General features: G+C 38.0%; 2 protein-coding genes across 4 annotated transcripts; both read right to left on the minus strand.

The window, feature by feature from the left end:
- Positions 1-482: 482 nt before the first annotated feature.
- LOC132702175 (KAT8 regulatory NSL complex subunit 3) lies at positions 483-11,723 on the minus strand. Of its 3 annotated transcripts, none has more exons than XM_060670658.1 (12): positions 11,566-11,723; positions 11,097-11,506; positions 10,780-11,041; positions 10,447-10,726; positions 10,098-10,395; positions 8,603-8,750; positions 6,917-7,100; positions 6,794-6,862; positions 6,294-6,407; positions 5,285-5,515; positions 2,576-2,787; positions 483-1,007 (listed from the first exon to the last, which is right to left on the minus strand). In XM_060670658.1, the coding sequence occupies exons 1-12, from the start codon at positions 11,620-11,622 to the stop codon at positions 624-626; spliced, it is 2,649 nt and encodes an 882-aa protein (XP_060526641.1). In that variant the 5' UTR covers positions 11,623-11,723; the 3' UTR covers positions 483-623. The 3 variants fall into 3 exon arrangements, with proteins under 3 accessions (XP_060526641.1, XP_060526640.1, XP_060526642.1); XM_060670657.1 differs by having other exon boundaries at positions 6,542-6,862; XM_060670659.1 differs by having other exon boundaries at positions 813-1,007; positions 2,576-2,783; positions 6,542-6,862.
- An 871-nt stretch (positions 11,724-12,594) lies between these two features.
- LOC132702396 (BTB/POZ domain-containing protein 17) lies at positions 12,595-18,382 on the minus strand. Its single transcript, XM_060670989.1, has 5 exons — positions 18,124-18,382; positions 17,929-18,069; positions 17,699-17,878; positions 13,001-13,736; positions 12,595-12,949 (listed from the first exon to the last, which is right to left on the minus strand). The coding sequence occupies exons 1-5, from the start codon at positions 18,220-18,222 to the stop codon at positions 12,630-12,632; spliced, it is 1,476 nt and encodes a 491-aa protein (XP_060526972.1). The 5' UTR covers positions 18,223-18,382; the 3' UTR covers positions 12,595-12,629.
- Between the last annotated feature and the right edge of the window lie 346 nt (positions 18,383-18,728).

The following is an 18,728-nucleotide window of genomic DNA, read 5'->3' on the forward strand; positions in this document are numbered from 1 at the left end:
TAGATAACCTCAAACACCGCACATGTATTCGTTTCGCGCTCGGTCTTGCCGTTCGAATTCATATTCGCTGTCTTCTATCAGGAGAGTAGTGACGCGAGGAGGTATCGAAGATTATCAGGAGCAAGAGAAGGTTACAACACTAGTTCACCTACCTTCCAAGAGATGGTGCGGAAGTGTGAACATTTTTAATTTTTTGCGCCTTTGTATTGCACTAGAAATTCATTTTTCAGTAGGCCAAAAATAATACAAACGTAAAGAGGGGTAGAAGTGTCTAAAATTCATTTGAGGCAAGATGTAGCGCGAAATACACTTGATCTTGTGGTGCCAGCTGTCCGACAGTGGTAAAACTAGTCATTAAAACTTTTTTACTTTTGTGAGAGGTGGCGCTGCCGTTCCAAATAAATTTTTTTCTGTCATCTATCAAGAACTATGTTGGCATTCTGCGATTTATGGTTAACGTGGAAAAAGTATAACCGTATTTATTTAAAGTCAATGTTCCACGAAAACTGAGCTATAAAAGGAATAAGACACGATTATACGAAACATTTTATTAACAAACTCTTAATACAGAAACTAACATTTTTGGTGAAGCAAATTAAATAAGGGAAAGTGAAGGGGGCAAATCAGGTAATCTTCAAATTCTTGGGCGGCACGTAGTCGGGGTCGTCATCGTCGGCAGCGAAATCTTCCGTCTTCTCCTCGTACGACGTGACGCCCTTGACCTCCGAGAATGTGTAGTTCGGTTTGGGCACAGCGGTGGCTACGAGCTCGTTTTCTATGTCCTGTTGGGGCGCGTGGATGGGAATTCGAATGGGGTTCAGCTGCACACTGTCCCCTTGCGCCTTCTTCGACAAGATAATCTTGGTAAACTTGGTTGGTAGTTGGCTGACCTGTGGCGTGGGCCTTTTCACTCCAGGAGAATTCACTACATAGTTGGTCATCGCTGAGGATGGCTTGTTGACGATCACAAACTTGCTGGTCGGTGTGGCCAAGGTACTTTTGCGAGGCTTTAAAAATGAACAATTTTTTATTAACGCTGAAAAAAAAATCTCAAAAAATGAAGAGACACTGCCTTAAAAATTTCAAGAGTTATTTGGTAGACAACAAATGGTACAAATGCACAATACCGTTGAGTGAGTATTATAAAAATTACAATTCTACAGGGGACAGTTTTAGGTATTAGGATGGTTAAATGTTTCCTGAAGGTAGGCGACCAAAATAGAGATATTGAGAGGTATTGAGTTATAGAAAAGATTGATATACATAAACTATTATTAAATGTTCAGAAAATCCTATTGCTTTTACAAAAACAAATGCTAATAGGTTGTTTTTCGTAAGTCAAAGTGGATAATATTCTCAACAAAATTTATTAGTATCAAAAACTAAGTACATTACTACTACTATTATATAAATAAATTCGTATGTCCACATAGCTAACGAAGTGCAGAAATTGAAATATTTAGCAATACTGCTATTAGTGTAAACTTTTCTCTGCATCATGTGTTGGTGTTGCTGAACTGTCTATGTGACTTATAATGAAACAATTGGTAATACAAAAGAATGAATATTAATTTTGTAAAAAATCTATTCTCTAGGTTCGAACTTCCCATGTTATATTAAGACTAAAACATTTTTCAAAACTGACGAAACTACACATTTGTAGATCATTATGAGCGGAGTGGTTCAGTTTGGGTTGGTTGGATTTTTAAATGTATTTTGAGTTTTTTAAGTCAGCTGCATCATGGATCATTGCAAACTCTTACTTGGTCCTACGCTGATTTTTTGCAAATTTTGAGATACTCCTGCCTATAGGGATGTTATCACATCCAGGAGCCTCTTATTTTATTTATTTCGAATGTAATTTATTGCGGTCGGACATCTTCAGATATGTTTACCTCAAAAGTTTATGATAAATTGGTTAAGGCTTTCGCGGCCCGTTGATAAGCTATTATCTTGAATTACTTCCTATAGGAAGTAATTCCAATCGACGACGGCCTTTACACCGAATCAAGATATAGCTCAAAAGTTTATATTAAAAAGATAGAGTTTTAAATTTTCAAGACTTCTTTAGCGTTCTTCTTCACAACCCTTGCAGTTTTGGACGTATTTATTATTTGGATTGTACATTGATGGATTCTTGGAATGTACAGGGACCTACTTTGCACGGCCGTGCCGATTTTCTACGTTTTGTCTAGACACTTTTTATTCACCTGCAAAACTAACCTGCAAAGAATCATCAAATTCTGACAGATTAAAAACAGGTTATAAATATTGTAATCAAAAATATGCTCTGTCAGTTTGATACAGTGAAAATCCTGAAAACGAACGGTTTTATGTTTTAGAACAAAAAATGTTCAGATTTTCACAGTTATTTATCAAATACCTATTGATATTTGATAAAGCCGGGATGTTACCGAAACAGCTGTCATAAATCATTAAATAACTGAATATCTGTTCTAATTTAATTGTGAATAATCGTTAATTTGATGAAATAAATATGAAGACCGAAGAACCGGGTCTCAGCAATTTGAAAAATTTTTGAAAAATCCAAGGTGAAAACGGAAAACGCACTTACCTGTTGCTGTACACTGCCCGTGGTGGACAAATCCTTGGGCAGAGTCGCGTCGAGAATCTGAGCATCGTCGGCGAATATGATGGGCAGATCCATAATGTCTTGCGAGGTGAGATTGGTCGGAGGCGGCAACGCCGTCTGCACGGTGGGGGCGGTGACCGGCACGTACGTATGCCGTTTGATGGTCGACGGCCTCTTTGCGCTGACGTACCTGCCTGCAACAAACCCAATCTACGAGCTCGTTCCGTGGACAAAAATAAATTTGGAAATTCGCAAATTTAAATAATTAAAGTGTATTTTCTATTAACATCAACAGAATCCCTCATGAGAATCGTGCTATACCAAAATGTTTATTTTAAAGGACGTACACATTATTGTTTGAACTCATTTAGACAGTTATATAATAAGTTCTTACGGACACAGCTTAAAAGTTTGCAAGATTATCCCCCCACCCCCCCCGGTGAAAACTTTTTATTTTTTTTATATCCGCGTAGCTTGTAGCTTGTCCGCTACTTTTTGCACTTTCTTTTTATTGTACCTTCTTTACAGGATGCCAAAATGTGCCAAATTAAAATTAACTATACACGGACTGTTTTTAAACCTTATTCGTCAACAGAATCTTTAACGTCGATTTTAATTTAAATCATCACGAATCAAAAATGTGCCACATTCGTTGATTGCTCGAGAAAAAAGTTAGTTTTTTAGTTTTACTGAACGCTTTCACAGTGAAGCAGAAATGTATTCAATGTTGAACTTTTCAACTTTGTGCATAACACTGGTCTGCAAAAAAAAAAAATTATCTCCTTCTAGTTTTCATGCATGAATTCATCTTATTTTATGCTCTAAACACGGAATCTGATATACAAATGTGGCGGCTTGAGTTTTACAGTAAAAAATCATAAATTATATTAACAAAACCAATAAATATCGTCAGTTTTTTCATTACGGAGTGATAGAATTCAAATTATTTAGTAGTTTTCTTCCTCTTCGTAGATTCCATTGGAGTTTCTCGGTGAATTGACCAACAGAAACCAGCAAGCATTGCTGCTGACCATTTTCCATTGTAGCGTTTTTCAATTTGCATTATATCCTGATGAAACCTTTCACCATGCTCATCTGATACAGCTCCAAGATTTTCAGGAAAGAAATCTAAATGCGAGTCTAAATAATGGATCTTGAGTGACATATTGCATCCTAAAGCTTTATAAGCAGAAAGCACTTTTTGCGTTCCCAAGAAAATTATGACACACCTTCACAAACGCTACCCAAGCTCTTTTTTCTGCTTTGCTCAACTTCGAATCAAAAACCTCATCCTTCATGAGCTCACGTATCTGCGGACCTACAAAAATTCCTTCCTGCAATTTCGCGTCACTGATTCGAGGAAATTTTGTTTTTAAGTATTGAAAACCCGCACCATCTTTATTTATAGCTTTCACAAAGTTTTTTATGACTCACTTTATGTGAAGGAGTGGCAGAAAAATTTTCTCGCGTGGCACTAACGGTTTATGAGAAACATTTTTGAGTCCAGGAGTCAAACTTTTCCTTGATGGTCAGGTTTTTACTTTGTAATGTTTGTCTCTTGCGCGGCTATCCCACTCACAAAGAAAACAGCAAAATTTTGTGTATCCTCCTTGTAATCCAGTCAGTGTAGCGACAACTTTTAAATCAGCACAAATATTCCATAAGGTATTGAGAATATTTAATTTTCTCAAGTAATACCACAAGGTTTGCATAATTTTCTTTCATGCTTGTAGCGCATGTGCATTGGGGACAGATGGGTATTTATTACCATTATGAAGTAGAACGGCTTTCAAGTTTATTTTTGAAGCATCAATAAAAAGTCTCCATTCACTAGAATCTTCTGGAAAACTTGATTCTTGAAGAAGCCCTGCAGCATCATTACAATATACCAAATCATCTTCTTTGGAGAAGTAACTTGTTAAACTTTCTTGCCTGGTACGAAAATATGACACTCTGGTACTTTTAGCCAATAGAGTCTCTAACAAGATCATTTAAGTCGCCTTGTTTAAGTAAATGAGGTTCTGTAGATGGACATGAAGATCCAGATAAAGTGTATGAAGATGAAGATGTATTATCAGAAAGAAAACTCGATTGAGATTGTAGACCTGAAATATTTTTATTTTCAGCCTTCTCATTAACTGGTGGAACTGGAGGTGGAGTGTCTTTATCACGAGGAATTGGTCTCTTTGCAGATAGGACCTTTGGATAAACAATCTTATCTCTATTTTTTTTTTCGAGAAACCTCGTGTAGATGTCACGCAGAAATAACAATCATTCCCGTGATTTTGAGGCTCACTCCAAATCATTGGCATTGCAAAGCGGCATGGATTTGTGACTTTCTTCAAGCCAACCTCTCAACGTTCTTGAGCAGCTATTGCAGCATACTTGCACCAAATTCAGAGTAGCGCATTGTAGTGCGTAATTTTGTTTAAATATTAAATTGTTCTTAAAGTTTAATAATCTCAAGAATGGTTTAGAGCGTTTTTGAAAAATTCTCATTTAATTTTAGTTTTTATTTTAAGACGCTTGTTAAAAAAATTGAATAACTCGGAGAAACCAATAAAGAATAAAACATCACATGGATATGAAAAAGTACGCACCTTGATGTCGATTTTCCATTATGGAAAGTTAATTAAAAAAAAATAAAATTTTGTCCACGGTGTGACAGTGCGGTATGCGGCGCCGTCTTACGTTTCATTCCCGCGCCGATGGGCGGCAGCACGATCGGCGTGCCGGCTTTGCCCTTCTGCGACGCCTGCGGCACCCTGGCATGGATCGTTTTCATTTTGCCGTCGGGCAGCAACACGACGCTGCCGCCGGACGAGCTGGCCAGCGTCAGCTTAGTGATGTCTATCGGACGCCCGACCCCGCTACCCATCAGTTTCGCCGTCGCCTGGCTCGACAGCTGCACGTTTTCAAGCACTGCGGGAGGGAAACAAAAGAACGTTATGACATTGTATAACTAGTTGCGACAAAAATCCACCGGCATTAATGCCAGTGGCGTAGAAAATACGAACTTATGAAAAAAGCGCCCCACTGACTTTTTAACTAAATTTCATTTTAATTAAAATAAAAAAGTGACAAAAAAAATCGCTCGCGCACATTTTTAAGAAAAAAATATTGTCTTGACCCTGTCGTTGGCTATTTTTCAATGTATTTCTTTTTCACCAAGCCTTCTTCAATTATTTTCGTTTTTTTTTTATTTTTTCTCGCAAAATTGTTAGGCTGATAAAAAGTACCCAACACTTTAACATATTTTACAAAAAAAAAAAAACGGCCCTCGTCCATCTAACAATAGCCTGCATACAGGGAGTTTTAAAGTTGGATCGTTAAAAAAAAAAATTTTCTTCGTTTTCTCACTTTGGCGCTACGCTGCTCGGGATATTTGAAAGAATCCATATTGAAATCGTTATTTCGGGGGCTGTCAAGACGCGATGACGTCATTGATTATTACGGCGCACTGCATGGTTTCAGAAAAAACTTGGACCAGGAAAGATCCGGGGCTATAACCTTTACTTCGAACATTGTTTGAATCATATACAGGGTGTGTGTGACGAAAAACTGTTCTTTTTTTCATGTAAATCATCCACCCTGTATTTAATATGCGTCACTATCCATTACGAAAACTTTAATTACTTTTTTCTCGCCAACCGAACACCATTTTTTTTTTCACTTTAAATTAGATATAGGTCAGACTTACCCCTAATGGGAGACGCCTGTTTCGGGGGGATGGTTTTGATGCCGCCTTGTAGCAGAGTCGAGAGCTGACCGCCCGGCGCCACGTTCTTCGTCAAGCTGTAGGCCTGCAGTCGAGCTACAATCGCAATTGCATGGTTGCAGGGAAAAAAAAATTGACACAACGTTAATACACGAACACATTACATTACCCCACCACCGATCCCCCCACCCCAGAGCATGCAAAAAAAACGAGGCTCCGCCCCCGCTGACCTTGATCGACCTGCGCCATCTTGACGACCCTGCCCCCACCTACGCCGCCGGGCTTGAGCGTTTTCACCTTTTTGACGAGCGACGGCGGCGGCAGACCTTTGGGCGACGACACCTGCGAGGAGGAGGGAATTTCCGACGCCGGCGAGGTATCGGGAAGGTGGGGGCAGGCGTCGAGGAGCGGCGTCGGCGGCGGGGTGGCGGGAGGGGTGGGACGGGGCGCGTGGGTGCCGTTGGAGGTCGCGGCGGGGCTACCTTGCGCCATGTGGGCGGCCCATTTCGCTTCCAGCTTGGACTTGTTTTTGGATCCGCTCGGACGACCGACTGCAAGTATGGGAAATTAAAACCCGCCCCCGTGAGAACGAACCGCGGTAACACCTGGACGTGACACTTTCGGCGACGGCGGCTGGCTGTCTGCCGAGCTGGCGTTTGAATTGTATCTCTTTCTCTCGTTCCTCGTTTTCTTCGACGCCGCCTCTAAGGCGACGGTCGTAGGCGATTGCCTAATCTGAGGCGGGAACGGGGACAGTATTAAACCGCTTATGAACTCGCCCACTTCATCCTGCAACGGGAGGATGTAAGGCACTTGAAAGTTAAGAGCGCCGGTCTCCGAAACTGGGATCGGGATTTACGACCCGCCGCACAGTGCCACACACCATGGACAAAATTTCTTAAGAAAGGACTGTTTGAAATTGTAAACACTGAGGGACGGTCAATGATTATGTTTTAGAAAAGGAAAATCGACATCGTGATACGTTTGATGTTTTATTCTTTAGGAGAAAAATTTTCGCATCAGAAACTTGGACCTTATAAACGAGTGGTTTTGTGCGAATGTGGAAAGGGTGCCCTGTATCATCAACAAAAAAAAAAACAAAATAATGAAGATGATACATTCGAATGTTTAGAACAAAAAGTAAAATTTTTCTGCTTGACTGTTAAAACTAGATTTAGAAATTGCCTAAGAAATAGGTTATATTTTTTGAAGCGTTACGGCGACTGGCTCAGTTGTGAACGTTGATTTCCTGATGAACTTGTTATTGTATCAAGAACGCGCGTTGAAGATATGCCTAGACCAAATCGTGGCAGGCACCTTAAACCTTTCAATGAAGCGTCAAGTAAAATCAAAACACGACGAAAATGCTTTAGCATTAATTTTAGACTTTTTAAAAATCAAATTTCACCTTCCAAATTAGAAGTAATATAGAAAATATTAGAAAAAACTGTCCATAGTTTTATTACAACCTTTAAATATTTATTCAAGTCTTTTGTAAGTGGGGTTTCGATGGCAGTGGTGATCATAGTCTTTACAAACATTTCTCAAAGGGGATATAATGAGAAGGGATGAATATTTTTTGCTATTATTATATTATATTATTATATATTATAAAATGCTGGTAAATTATAAAATATTATCGGAACACACGCTTGAAGCTCGCCATAAAGAAATACTATTTAGAACACACTCGGAAGTCATCCCGCGTAAACACAAATACAGATCTGATAAGACACTTAGCTTCAACATCTGATCCTCTTATATCTTCCAAGACCAACACATATGTTAAGAAAAAAAGGGCTTTAGTTTCTAACCTTCCAGCAGACATTAAGAACCCAGAATCTTCAAATTCCCAAACTGATGATCATAAAATTAACCTAAGCTCCCCGGATTATGATGATTCCAGCTAAATTACAACTATTAAGATAGAAATATTAATTGTTATTTTAATATGTTGTTATTAATTTTTGTTTTGTTCTATCTATTCTAATCTATTTTGAACCTGCAAAAAATGGTTCCTTCCTTTATAAAGCGACACTGTGTAGAAATTTAAAAAAAGTTTCAAATTATTTTTTTAAGCCATAGGTCGAGTTTAAACACAATTTACTAGGTCGGTCACGTAGATTTGTGTAGTATGTAAAAAACACAAATTCATAGTTGACTTTTTTGGCAAAATTGTCATTTTTGTCTATGGCGTGGAGCACTGTACACCGTGCGTTCAAATCTGGGATTGGGATTTACGACCCGCCGTCTCGAACGCGTCCCCTCTTATTTTTGGTGGCCGCACTTACGACGATACATCTGTCTACTATGCTCTGCGTGATGCCCTCCTCTTTTTTCTTCTTCTTGTTGACGATGAGGTTGTTGTCGGCGGACCCGACCACGATCAGAGCCGTCTCGACGCGCATGCGCTCCCGCAAATCTTCAACGTCCTCCTGACTAAGGCGGAAAACAAACGCGAGGATGCAAAGGAAGTAAAAATTTGGTATATCACTATGTAAATATTTTTGTAATTAGAATGTATTGGTGTTTATACCACCTGGGTAGTTTATAAACTATCCAACACCAAAGTACAAACTACAAGAAAAGAAAACAAGTTAACCAGAATATTTGACTTGCTTACAAATTAGCCACAGTATATCGACAATAACTAACTAGTTGGTTAGTATGTAAAGAAAAACATGCAGTTTGATAAATTTACCTTCAAGATAGTAAAATATTTCTTGAAGACAAATAAAGCATGATATAGCTATCACTACTTGTACGCAAGTAAAAAAAAAAAAAAAAACGTGACGACCTCCATGTCACGTTCTCTGGTGGGCAGCTAAAATAAAATTCCCCCAAACACAAAATAATTTGTCCGGATCTTTTCTTTAATGTTACGTAAGATGATGAATTTCAGGGCTTTTGCTGTTTTGACCTCACTTTTCTAATATATAAATTAACTAAATTTTTAAATACTAACAACTTTGTTATTATATATTATCAGGAAAATTAACTTCGGATTTTATCCAGTTAGTGTGGAAATTACGTAGACCAGCCTAAAACACAGGTTCATTTGCACACTTTTCTTCAATACTCATAGCTAGTTCCGTAAATATATATATATATATATATATATATATATATATATATATATATATATATATATATATATATATATATATTATTTATAAACTAGGTAAATTAATACTTAATACATATTTCTACTGCAGATATGGAGGACCTGCTTATGCTGATAATAAAGAAACTTATGAAGCATCTACGAAAAAAATTTGAGAAGATTCATTCCATCAATAACCAATGTCCTTCCGGCATTCAACAACCAACATGCCCGCTCTGGGAAAACGAATTAATTGTATAGAAATCGCCGTTTAGAAAGAAAATGGCGCTACCATAATATCTAATAGCTAAATGCTTAACGGTGACATATACAATTGCCGAAAAAAAAGGGAACGACCGGACGACAGAAAGAAAACTGTAGACTATATAAAAAGTATAAAATACTCGTTGAACAGGAATTAGCTTGCGGTGAAAAACATTTAAATACCAACGGCCTAACGGTAGTTCGTTTGCAGTCATTGAGAGAGTGAATACTGGACTACTTTGTGGTTCTTCAGATGATAAAGTTTAACATGGCCAATAATGGTAGAAATAACTATTTTTTTAAATGAAATAATCAACCTGTTTTCAATTTCATGTCTTATTTTTGTTTTGTTGGCATTTTTTTCATTAAACTAACATTTAATAATGCTCAAAAATGTTGAAAAAATTTTAATTACTTACACAGATGTACTCGAGCACTGTCCGATGACAAACAGTACGGGACACTGGAGCTCGAGCAGATTGTCGTCGGGTTCGCCCCGCCTACCTTCCGCGGTGAACAGAGAGAAGCCGAGGCTTACCACACACAGGACATTCTCGACCTGGGCGACTTGGATCGCGAGCGCCGCCCCCGCCCCCACCCCCACCAGAATTATCTGTTTACCGATGTGGTTCTCCCGCGTTTCCTGCACTCTGCCCCTCGTCAGTGCAAACATCTGGTCCAAGCAGGTAGTCATGGTCAACCTGTGACCCGATGAACCTGAAATAACATTTTAAGAAGCTGGGCTGAAATCCAAAGCCCCGTCCTAACCGAAATTCGTAGGAACGGTGACAACGTGTCCCAAATGGGACAGCAAAGTCATCCATTTGTGGGTTCGTTTTGACATGACTGGCGACGATGGAACCAGTATGATAATCGGGTTCCCGGGCAGCTTTTTCGGTTTGTCCTGCATGAGGCTGGAGGTGACCGGGTCCCAGGGCTTTTTCAGCAGCGGGAAGAGGTTTTCATTACTCAGCGGTCCCATTCTGACGCTCGCATTCGCTCCGCACATCATTTTATCCACAAAGCTCGGAATTTTCGATTTCAACGTCTAGTAAAGGTGACAGTGAGAAAAAACAACATTGGGGCTACAATTTGCTTAACCTGCAAAATATCCAAATACAAGGCTAGAAAGGGCTGGTCTAGATTGTCAATCATCAATTGATGAAGCCACTGGAGAAGCTTAACGTCCAAAAGGACTGTAGTAAAAAGCCGCCTGACCCTTTGCACTGCTTTGTCAATGACTGTTCTCCTCAAAATTGGCTCGTTAGGTATACCAGTTTGAGCCATTTTGGCCAAATAATAACTGTTTAAGATATTCACAAAACCGTTGTAGAGCCTGTGCTGCGACGGTAGCCAATTGATCCTGAAAGTCCCATTCGCTCCCACCCACTTGAGGCTCAACTGTGGCTGATACTTACTTTGATATTTTATCCTCCCAATTTTCGTCGCTATCGCACCTGGTCAAATTGGCGTGTTTTTCACACTCTTCCATTAACCCTTTAGCCTTTTCCACATCATATACGGGTGTCAAAGTAGCGGTTACCGTCTCAATATCAATTTCTTCCTCACCATTGCTTGGCGAGCCTAGAGTACTGAATAGTGGCTTAGTACTGAGGTTTTTAAGCATAAACAATGTCTTTGCCGGCTTCAAGAATGTGGACTCCGGTTTCCAGTTCCACGGCCGCGCGTAACAATGATCGGTTGACACCGTCCAGTATTCTCTTTGGAAGGGACTTATCATTTGCACAGGGTATGTGTATTTGGCTGGTTCATTTTCGATCACCATTTTCGAAATTTCTTTCGAAACGCCTACGTTTTGAGTGGTTAACTACATTAACAATGAAAGTAAAATGAGTAGGGCAGCACTAAAATAGAAAATCTATGTACCTCTAAGGGCGAATTGGGCAACTCGTTATTTAACAATTCGTCAAAATTGTTAAACATTACGCCCTTGGTAATTTAAATATTTAGTTCCATTTTCATTTCTATTGCAAAGAAACTTCTACGAGTTACACGAAATTATCTATACCTCTACCTACCTATGACCAAATAAACAAACCACAGAAAAAGTTAAGGTTATAGCTAGTGGAGGGACCACAGAATACGAATATATTAGTCTAGCTGAGCCATATACCAAGATCATACGCCCAGTACTAGCGCAAAGCTCCGTTTGTTGCTTGTAGAAAAACCCTAAATTATTATCAAATCGAAATAACGTATAAAATAAAAAGCAAAGATTATGAAATCGGCATTGTTCAGCGAATTGCGGCGAATAATATAACTGCGTTTACTTTAATAGTTGCAATTCTGATTCTGTCGTGAGCATTGCAAATGGAGGTTTAACCTCCGCTCGCTCCCGACAAAATCCTTTGCAATCGCCCAGAAAACTTGATACCGGTTTCTATTGCGTGGATTTAGTTTCCTAAGTTTTTAAGTGTGTAATCGTTGTTGCACCTACTGTTTTTGTCTTCCACGCCGGTGAAGGCCTAATGGGTCCGTAGCGGCAGCGGGGGTGGCTGTTTTTTGTTATCGGTCAAAGTTCTTCTTGGCAAGCTGAGGGTGAGAACAACTGCTGATTATAGTTTGTTTTACGTATATGTAACCAAAAGAAAAAATAATCGACAAACGTTGGTAATAGGCGAATGGCCATAGTGATCTTGCCCAACTGTTTGTGAAAACGACGATGAACAAGTTCAAGTTAATTGGTTGGCTTTACAATAGTTTGGTGCACCACTCTATAAAATTAAATTTGAATTGAATGTATGGATGTAGTCAGTGGAATGGGCTTTATTCGTTTTTCGTACTCTCTCATCGAGTTAAATGGGTTACCGGAAGCATAGTAGTAGTATGTGCCAAAGGTGCCTAATGGGCACTTTTCTAACCTGAAAAAGCGTGCGTTGAAAAATAAAACTGGTGTTAAATAAAAAATATCTATTCCTAGTATCACAACTTTATTTTATGGGCGCAATTACTATATTCAATTTTAAGGTATCTCTGTTGGGACCGACCAAGTACGGCGTGTCGCTGGCATCTTTGAAAATAGCGGAGGTATTTAGCTCGTTAAACGGGATTAAATCGTCGATGTTTAACATTTTATCTTGCGGGGTAAAATAATGCACCCTCTCTTTGACTTCCATTAGATACTCCACGCCTCCTTGCAGGCCATAGATGAGCACAGAAACTTTGACTCTCATTTTTGATACAGGAGAATCGCGACACGTGAGCGAAAGTCGCACGGTAGGTAAAATTTCCTCTGGAACTTCGAGCGTACCTAAAAGTTCAATTCGAAACCAAGTTAAAAGAAATTAAATAATTACCTTACCCTGCCAAACGATTAACAGACATTTCTTAAAATAAACGCCTTTGGGGTACAAATCCACCTCCCATTCGCTGATCTTGTGCGACTCGTGCTCGGCTGCCGACAAGTGCGAGGAAAACACAAACGTGCTGGTGTGGTAACTCTGCAAACTCCAGAAATTTTCGATCATCAAAACAGCCGAGCAACTGTCCGAGGTGTAAAGTCTCGGAATGAATTGCAACTTGGTGTCCTTGCAACTGTAATATGCTTCCAACTGGTCGGTGTAACCGGAGTGGTATTTCATGCTTATAGCCATACGGTCGACGAAAAATTCTTTATTTTGCTTAATGATCGGCGACATCAATAACTCGGCCAATTCCCGGGGCGTCATCATCGGGAACCTTATGTGCTTCATGGTGCGTTCGACCAGTTCCTTGAAACTTTCGGCAGCCCCGTTCTTTTCGATTCTTATGCGTTGCAACTGGAGCCACCTGACCACGCAATTGAACAACATCATCTCGTTATGTACCACAATGTCGCTCTGTTGCAAAATTTTCACGAACATCTCTACGTCAAAGTTACTGAAGTCCGAGGTGTTCGCTACCGACTCGAAATTCCACTTGAAGTAGTTTTGGCACGTTTCGAAAACGCGACTGTGCCCGCAGACGCTACTGTATTGCAACCACGAAGACAGTTGGTTGTGGGAGGCGGCGTGAGGTACATGCCGGCACATGTATGTCAGGCATATACGCGACAGACTCTGGCAAAGTATATATAATAGTAGTCCGGGAGCCCTGGACCTTTTTTCCAAATGATAAGCAAAAAGACACCCAACCTTTTCCTCTACGAAAATTGTTGTCTCAGGTAGCTAACTATACACGCAGGTATAAAATCATGTCAATCTAGTTATCATACCAAAATGATCAGCAACAGTTTAGTTTTTAGCTAAATAGCTAATATATAGATATTGAAATATATAATTTGAAATTAAATTTGGCCTACAAACAAATAGGTTTGGTACAGGGTGACCACCCCCTCAAAGTTGAATTTATTATTTATTTATAAATAGTGATGAGCAACATGCTAAATCATGTCAAATTGATTATTATGTAAAAGTGATCAGCAACAGCTTATTTTTTAACTAAGTTTTGAGATAATCAGATAAATAATCTAAACCAACATATGTTCTGCAATTAAAATGGTAGGTTTTTTCATGCCTTCCCTGGAAAATTTCGATAATTGCCCCTAACTTACACGGGGTTACATGTACATACGTGTATATTCGAATATACGTGTATATGTATACATACACATACTTATATCAAATCGGCGGTATATATTCGCATCAACGCGCATGCGCGTAACATGGCAACGTCGTATCCAGCATAGGCATACAACATACTTTGTGCATTAAAAAGTTTTGTTTACTTAGCTTGTCAACACGTGTTAATTAATTTTATTTTATAACATTTAATTGTGTAAGTGATCTTGGACTGTTTTCTTTGTAATATACACCGTGATAAACCTAATTTTCGTGAAAAAAGAGAGACGATAAAATTCTGTAAATATTTCATGTTAACAACAAAACTAATCTAAGCCAATTTTATTGGGTGTACCACATTATTTATTATCGATTAAAGTCAACAGAAAAGAAAATTGATTTATTCAATCTCTCCTCTTTCAATTCACCCATATAATCACCCACTTATTTTTTCAAAAGTTTATCGATCTAACACTGTCATGAGTTAAAAACCAGTATAAAAAAAATCGCCCGTGAAAAAAAAAAGAAAAAAAAAGTTGATTTCTTAAATTATAAATAATAATGAAACAACTTAATTAAACTCGTTTGTGTAAAACCGCATCATAGATAATGGCTGTAGGAATATTTTAAGAACAAAAAGAAAGTTAATCGCTAACTAAATTTATAGGTTAGACAGTAATTTAGAGGTTAAACAGGAATAATGTTCGAGAGTCGAACTTGCAACCTATTTTTCGTCGGACTAGCGAAATGTACCTATTTTTATGTACGACATTAATTGATTTAGATGGAAAATGTCATAAAGTTTCATTTAATTTTGGTGTCCTACAGTTGCTGATGAATAACGTATTATCGTGAGGTCAACAACTTTAAAGTGTAGGACCGAAAAATCCTACCAGTTTATTTGTAGGACAATGTGATCATTTGTTTATAAAAATTATTAGCAAGCTACAGTAAAAAATTTAGCATATTGCCCATCACTTTTTATAAATAAATAATAGATAGAACTTTGAGGGGGTAGCGCCTATTTGTTTGTAAGCGAAATTTAATTTCAAATAATATATTTCAATATCTACAGATGTAGCTAAAAACTAAACTGTTGCTCATCATTTTGGTATGGTAACTAAATTGACATGATTTTATACCTGCGTGTATAGGTAGCTACCTGAAACAACAATTTTCGTAGAGGAAAAGTTTGGGCGTCTTGATGAATGAAACGATTTCCAAAGAATTAGCTTGTTGCTTATCATTTTGAAAAAAGGTCCAGGGCTCCCGGACCATAGATACAATCTTAGGCAAAGAATATTGATATAATCAAAATAACTATAAATAAATAATGTTAATTAACGCTTTTGCTCCGATCCGTTTTATGGTGAAATTTGAACCAAAACATACTGTCAACCAAACCAACGCTATCTATTTCGCTTGTGCAATGGAAGGTAAGTACTTTTTTCAACACAGTGGTTGCATACGTATTCGATTTCGCTGTATAACCTCTATGATTAGTCCGAAATATTTTTTCAGAAAACTTGAAACCATGACCAATGATGAACTTTGATTAAGGAAATACCATCTGCCCATCGATCGGAAGTAGACCCCGACTAGGAAACGATAGCGATGTTCCGATAGCATTAAAGTATCGATAGCTACTCATTGCGATTGTACTCAAATCTTTTTTCGATATTACTCAAATAAATACTCCTAAAGTATCCATACTTACTCATATCGATACTTTTAGCACTTTATTATTTTTTTAATTATTTAAAGGAACCTGACAATTAACTTTGAAGGACAGTAATTAAAACAAAATTAAGAAGGAAAAGAATAAAGGTTTGCGTCACGTTAAGCACGTACTTTAAACAAAAAACTCCATGATAACATTGGAATAATAAGCTGATGATTACAATAAATACAATTATTCGTAAGCAATCTCCTGTATGTTTGACAATTTATGTTGGTTGACAATGAAAAAAAATGAAGGGCGGACGTCTTTTTCGCGTTTGGCTCGGGCTCGATCGAGTGAAGTCGGACGAGTTCGGCTTGGCTGGCGCCAGACAACGCGTCACCATAGATCAGATAGAGATTACGTTTGTCTGATGCATTCGGTTTTTTTTTTAATGGTGAGGTTGATTCGATTTGATACCAAGTACTTTTGTTTCGAGTACCTACTCGTATTTACTAGTATCGGAATATCCCTAGGAAACGGCGATTTTCGTGATGTATTGCAACCAGACTGGCACCCATTGATTTAAGCTCTTATATTGATAGTGAAGATGAAATTCCTCTGTCAGATTTGAGAAAAATCTCGCCATTCAATATGGATAATGTTAGTTGGACTAAAACCAATAGCCAAATTTCACAAAATATTCTGGTCCCAAGAATATTTTCGCGGATGTCGAAACACAAATTGATATATTTCTCGAACTTATATCTCATATCAGAGAGCAAACAAATTTGTATGGCCTCCAAAAATTGAAGGATTTCTCCAAATTCAAGACAAGTGATGAAAAAATCAAGGGCCTCAAATAGTTGCCGACTATCAGAGTAAAAGTAAGTAACAATAAAATTCGGGATTTTCATATAACAAATATTATGCCAAAAAATGGATTTGAACGGCTTTTGACACACATTTACTTGAATAATAATGAAAAACAACCATAGAAAGGTGAAGATAATTATGAAAAACCATATAAAGTTCACCCTTTCCTTGACACCCTCCGGAAAACCTATTAAATCTACTATGATACAGAGGAACATCAGTCGGTAGATGAATCCATGATTAAATTCAAGGGTTATATTTATAATTTCCAGATATATACCGGTAAAGTCAATAAGATATAAGTGGAGAATATCACAAAGTATATTTTGATAATTTTTTTACTGCTCTTCCTTTGATGAATGATCTATATTGAATAAAAAAAATACTTCGCAAAGGTTTACCGAATGATTTGCTCTCTGATAAAGTTATGAAAAGAGATTATGATTGGAGAATGCATAGTAGAGGATTCCTTCTCATGAAATGGATGGGCAAGAAATGTATGTATTTTCTTTCTAATTTTCACAACCTAGATGAACTCCTTGCTATTGCTAAAATTGAAAGAACTTCGAATTTTTATCTCAAGAAGTCTTATAGGACTGCAGAAACGAGAAAAAAACGAGAATAGAAAAGCAAAAATGCTTCAAACCAAATACAAACGCGTCGTTCTGCCAGATGTACGTTTCGAAGGTGTACACTGTAAAAGTGGCAGTGTACAATATGTAAAGTAGGTCTATGTTTGAGTAACAAAAAAAATTGTTTTGTAAAATGCACCAAAAAATATTTTTTTATATTTACCTTATATTAGGATAAATTCGCAAAAATATTTAATTTTGGTAGTCAATGGGTTTAACCGCACTCCTGCCTTACCTAAATTCCTATATTTTCATCACAACAATTTTCCGAATGACTGACTGAAATAACAAACCTTGACTAAATATTTGTCGGCTAAGGCGAGTATCGGCATCACATTGGTGTGGGTTATGAGTATTTTCCCAGTATAAAAGTATTCCAGAAATGTATAAAATACATTTTCGCAGATGGGTAATTCTTGAAGCTCGACGTGGCTCTCGTGCCACTCGGTCCACTCGGGATTCATCAGCATAGCCTGAAAATTGGACAGTTTCCGGTATGCCTAAAGTAAGTTACAAGATGTACCTGAAAAACGTCACTAGAAGCGCACAATATAAATCTGTGAGCTCCGTACTGCTTGTTTCCGACTTTTAATTGGATATCGCACATATTTTGCTCCACAAACAAATCTTTCAGCACCTTAAGTATGTTTCCCGAGTTGTCAATCTTAAAATTTGAGAATTAACTACTGCACAATTAGAAATGTTAATTCGATCATACGGTAATTTGGCAAGACTCGTTGTATTCGTCGTCCGACGACGAAGAACATTTCCTGCGCGGTTTCGACGAAGAAGGCTCAAAGACTTCTTCGAAATACATGTTGCCGTGAGGGGGCACACACGACTATTTCATAGCACCAATGCGATGCGCGTAATGCCCACGAAGAATTGATTAGAGAACCAAAATTTAAATAACACTGTTATTATGAATACAAATAAAGGTTAAGGTTTATATTTATTTGCAGATTTGGCATAAGACCAACCGGGGCTCCATCTATTTACACTAAAATTGACAAACGAATTTTTAAGAGCCATCTATACAGCAGTAGTCAAAACATTTGGTCTCGTAATGGGTTCCACTCTATCGTCTTGGATGACGCCACATATTCCGAAATTTTAGTTTCCGATCAAACCAATTTCAAACATCGAATACCTATATAACAATTAAGAACGCGTGACAAACAATGGGAAAAGTTTTGCTACTTCGGTTACTCGGGTGTTGAAGTATGCATAATTTTTGAATAAAATCTGCTATTATTGTCGAAACTTTGCTTCGTGAGTCATTCCAAAAAAACCAACTTTTTTCCTGTGTGGTTTCCGCTATAA

Source organism: Cylas formicarius, unplaced genomic scaffold (genome assembly GCF_029955315.1).
Source record: "Cylas formicarius isolate icCylForm1 unplaced genomic scaffold, icCylForm1.1 PGA_scaffold_5__7_contigs__length_24384050, whole genome shotgun sequence".
In the NCBI taxonomy this organism is placed as follows: domain Eukaryota; kingdom Metazoa; phylum Arthropoda; class Insecta; order Coleoptera; family Brentidae; genus Cylas; species Cylas formicarius.

What these genes read in the sequence shown, in the direction of transcription:
- LOC132702175 (XM_060670657.1), bottom strand. Translation starts at nt 11,622, where the DNA reads ATGTTTAACAATTTTGACGAATTGTTAAATAACGAGTTGCCCAATTCG. An exon ending in TGGGAGGATAAAATATCAAA is followed by an intron (nt 11,042 to 11,096) that starts GTAAGTATCAGC and finishes TGGGACTTTCAG; the next exon opens with GATCAATTGGCTACCGTCGC. An exon ending in CATCGGCGCGGGAATGAAAC is followed by an intron (nt 2,788 to 5,284) that starts GTAAGACGGCGC and finishes GGTTTGTTGCAG; the next exon opens with GCAGGTACGTCAGCGCAAAG.
- LOC132702396 (XM_060670989.1), bottom strand. Translation starts at nt 18,222, where the DNA reads ATGTATTTCGAAGAAGTCTTTGAGCCTTCTTCGTCGAAACCGCGCAGG. An exon ending in CCGACAAATATTTAGTCAAG is followed by an intron (nt 13,737 to 17,698) that starts GTTTGTTATTTC and finishes ATACTTTGCCAG; the next exon opens with AGTCTGTCGCGTATATGCCT. An exon ending in TCTGTTAATCGTTTGGCAGG is followed by an intron (nt 12,950 to 13,000) that starts GTAAGGTAATTA and finishes TTGAACTTTTAG; the next exon opens with GTACGCTCGAAGTTCCAGAG.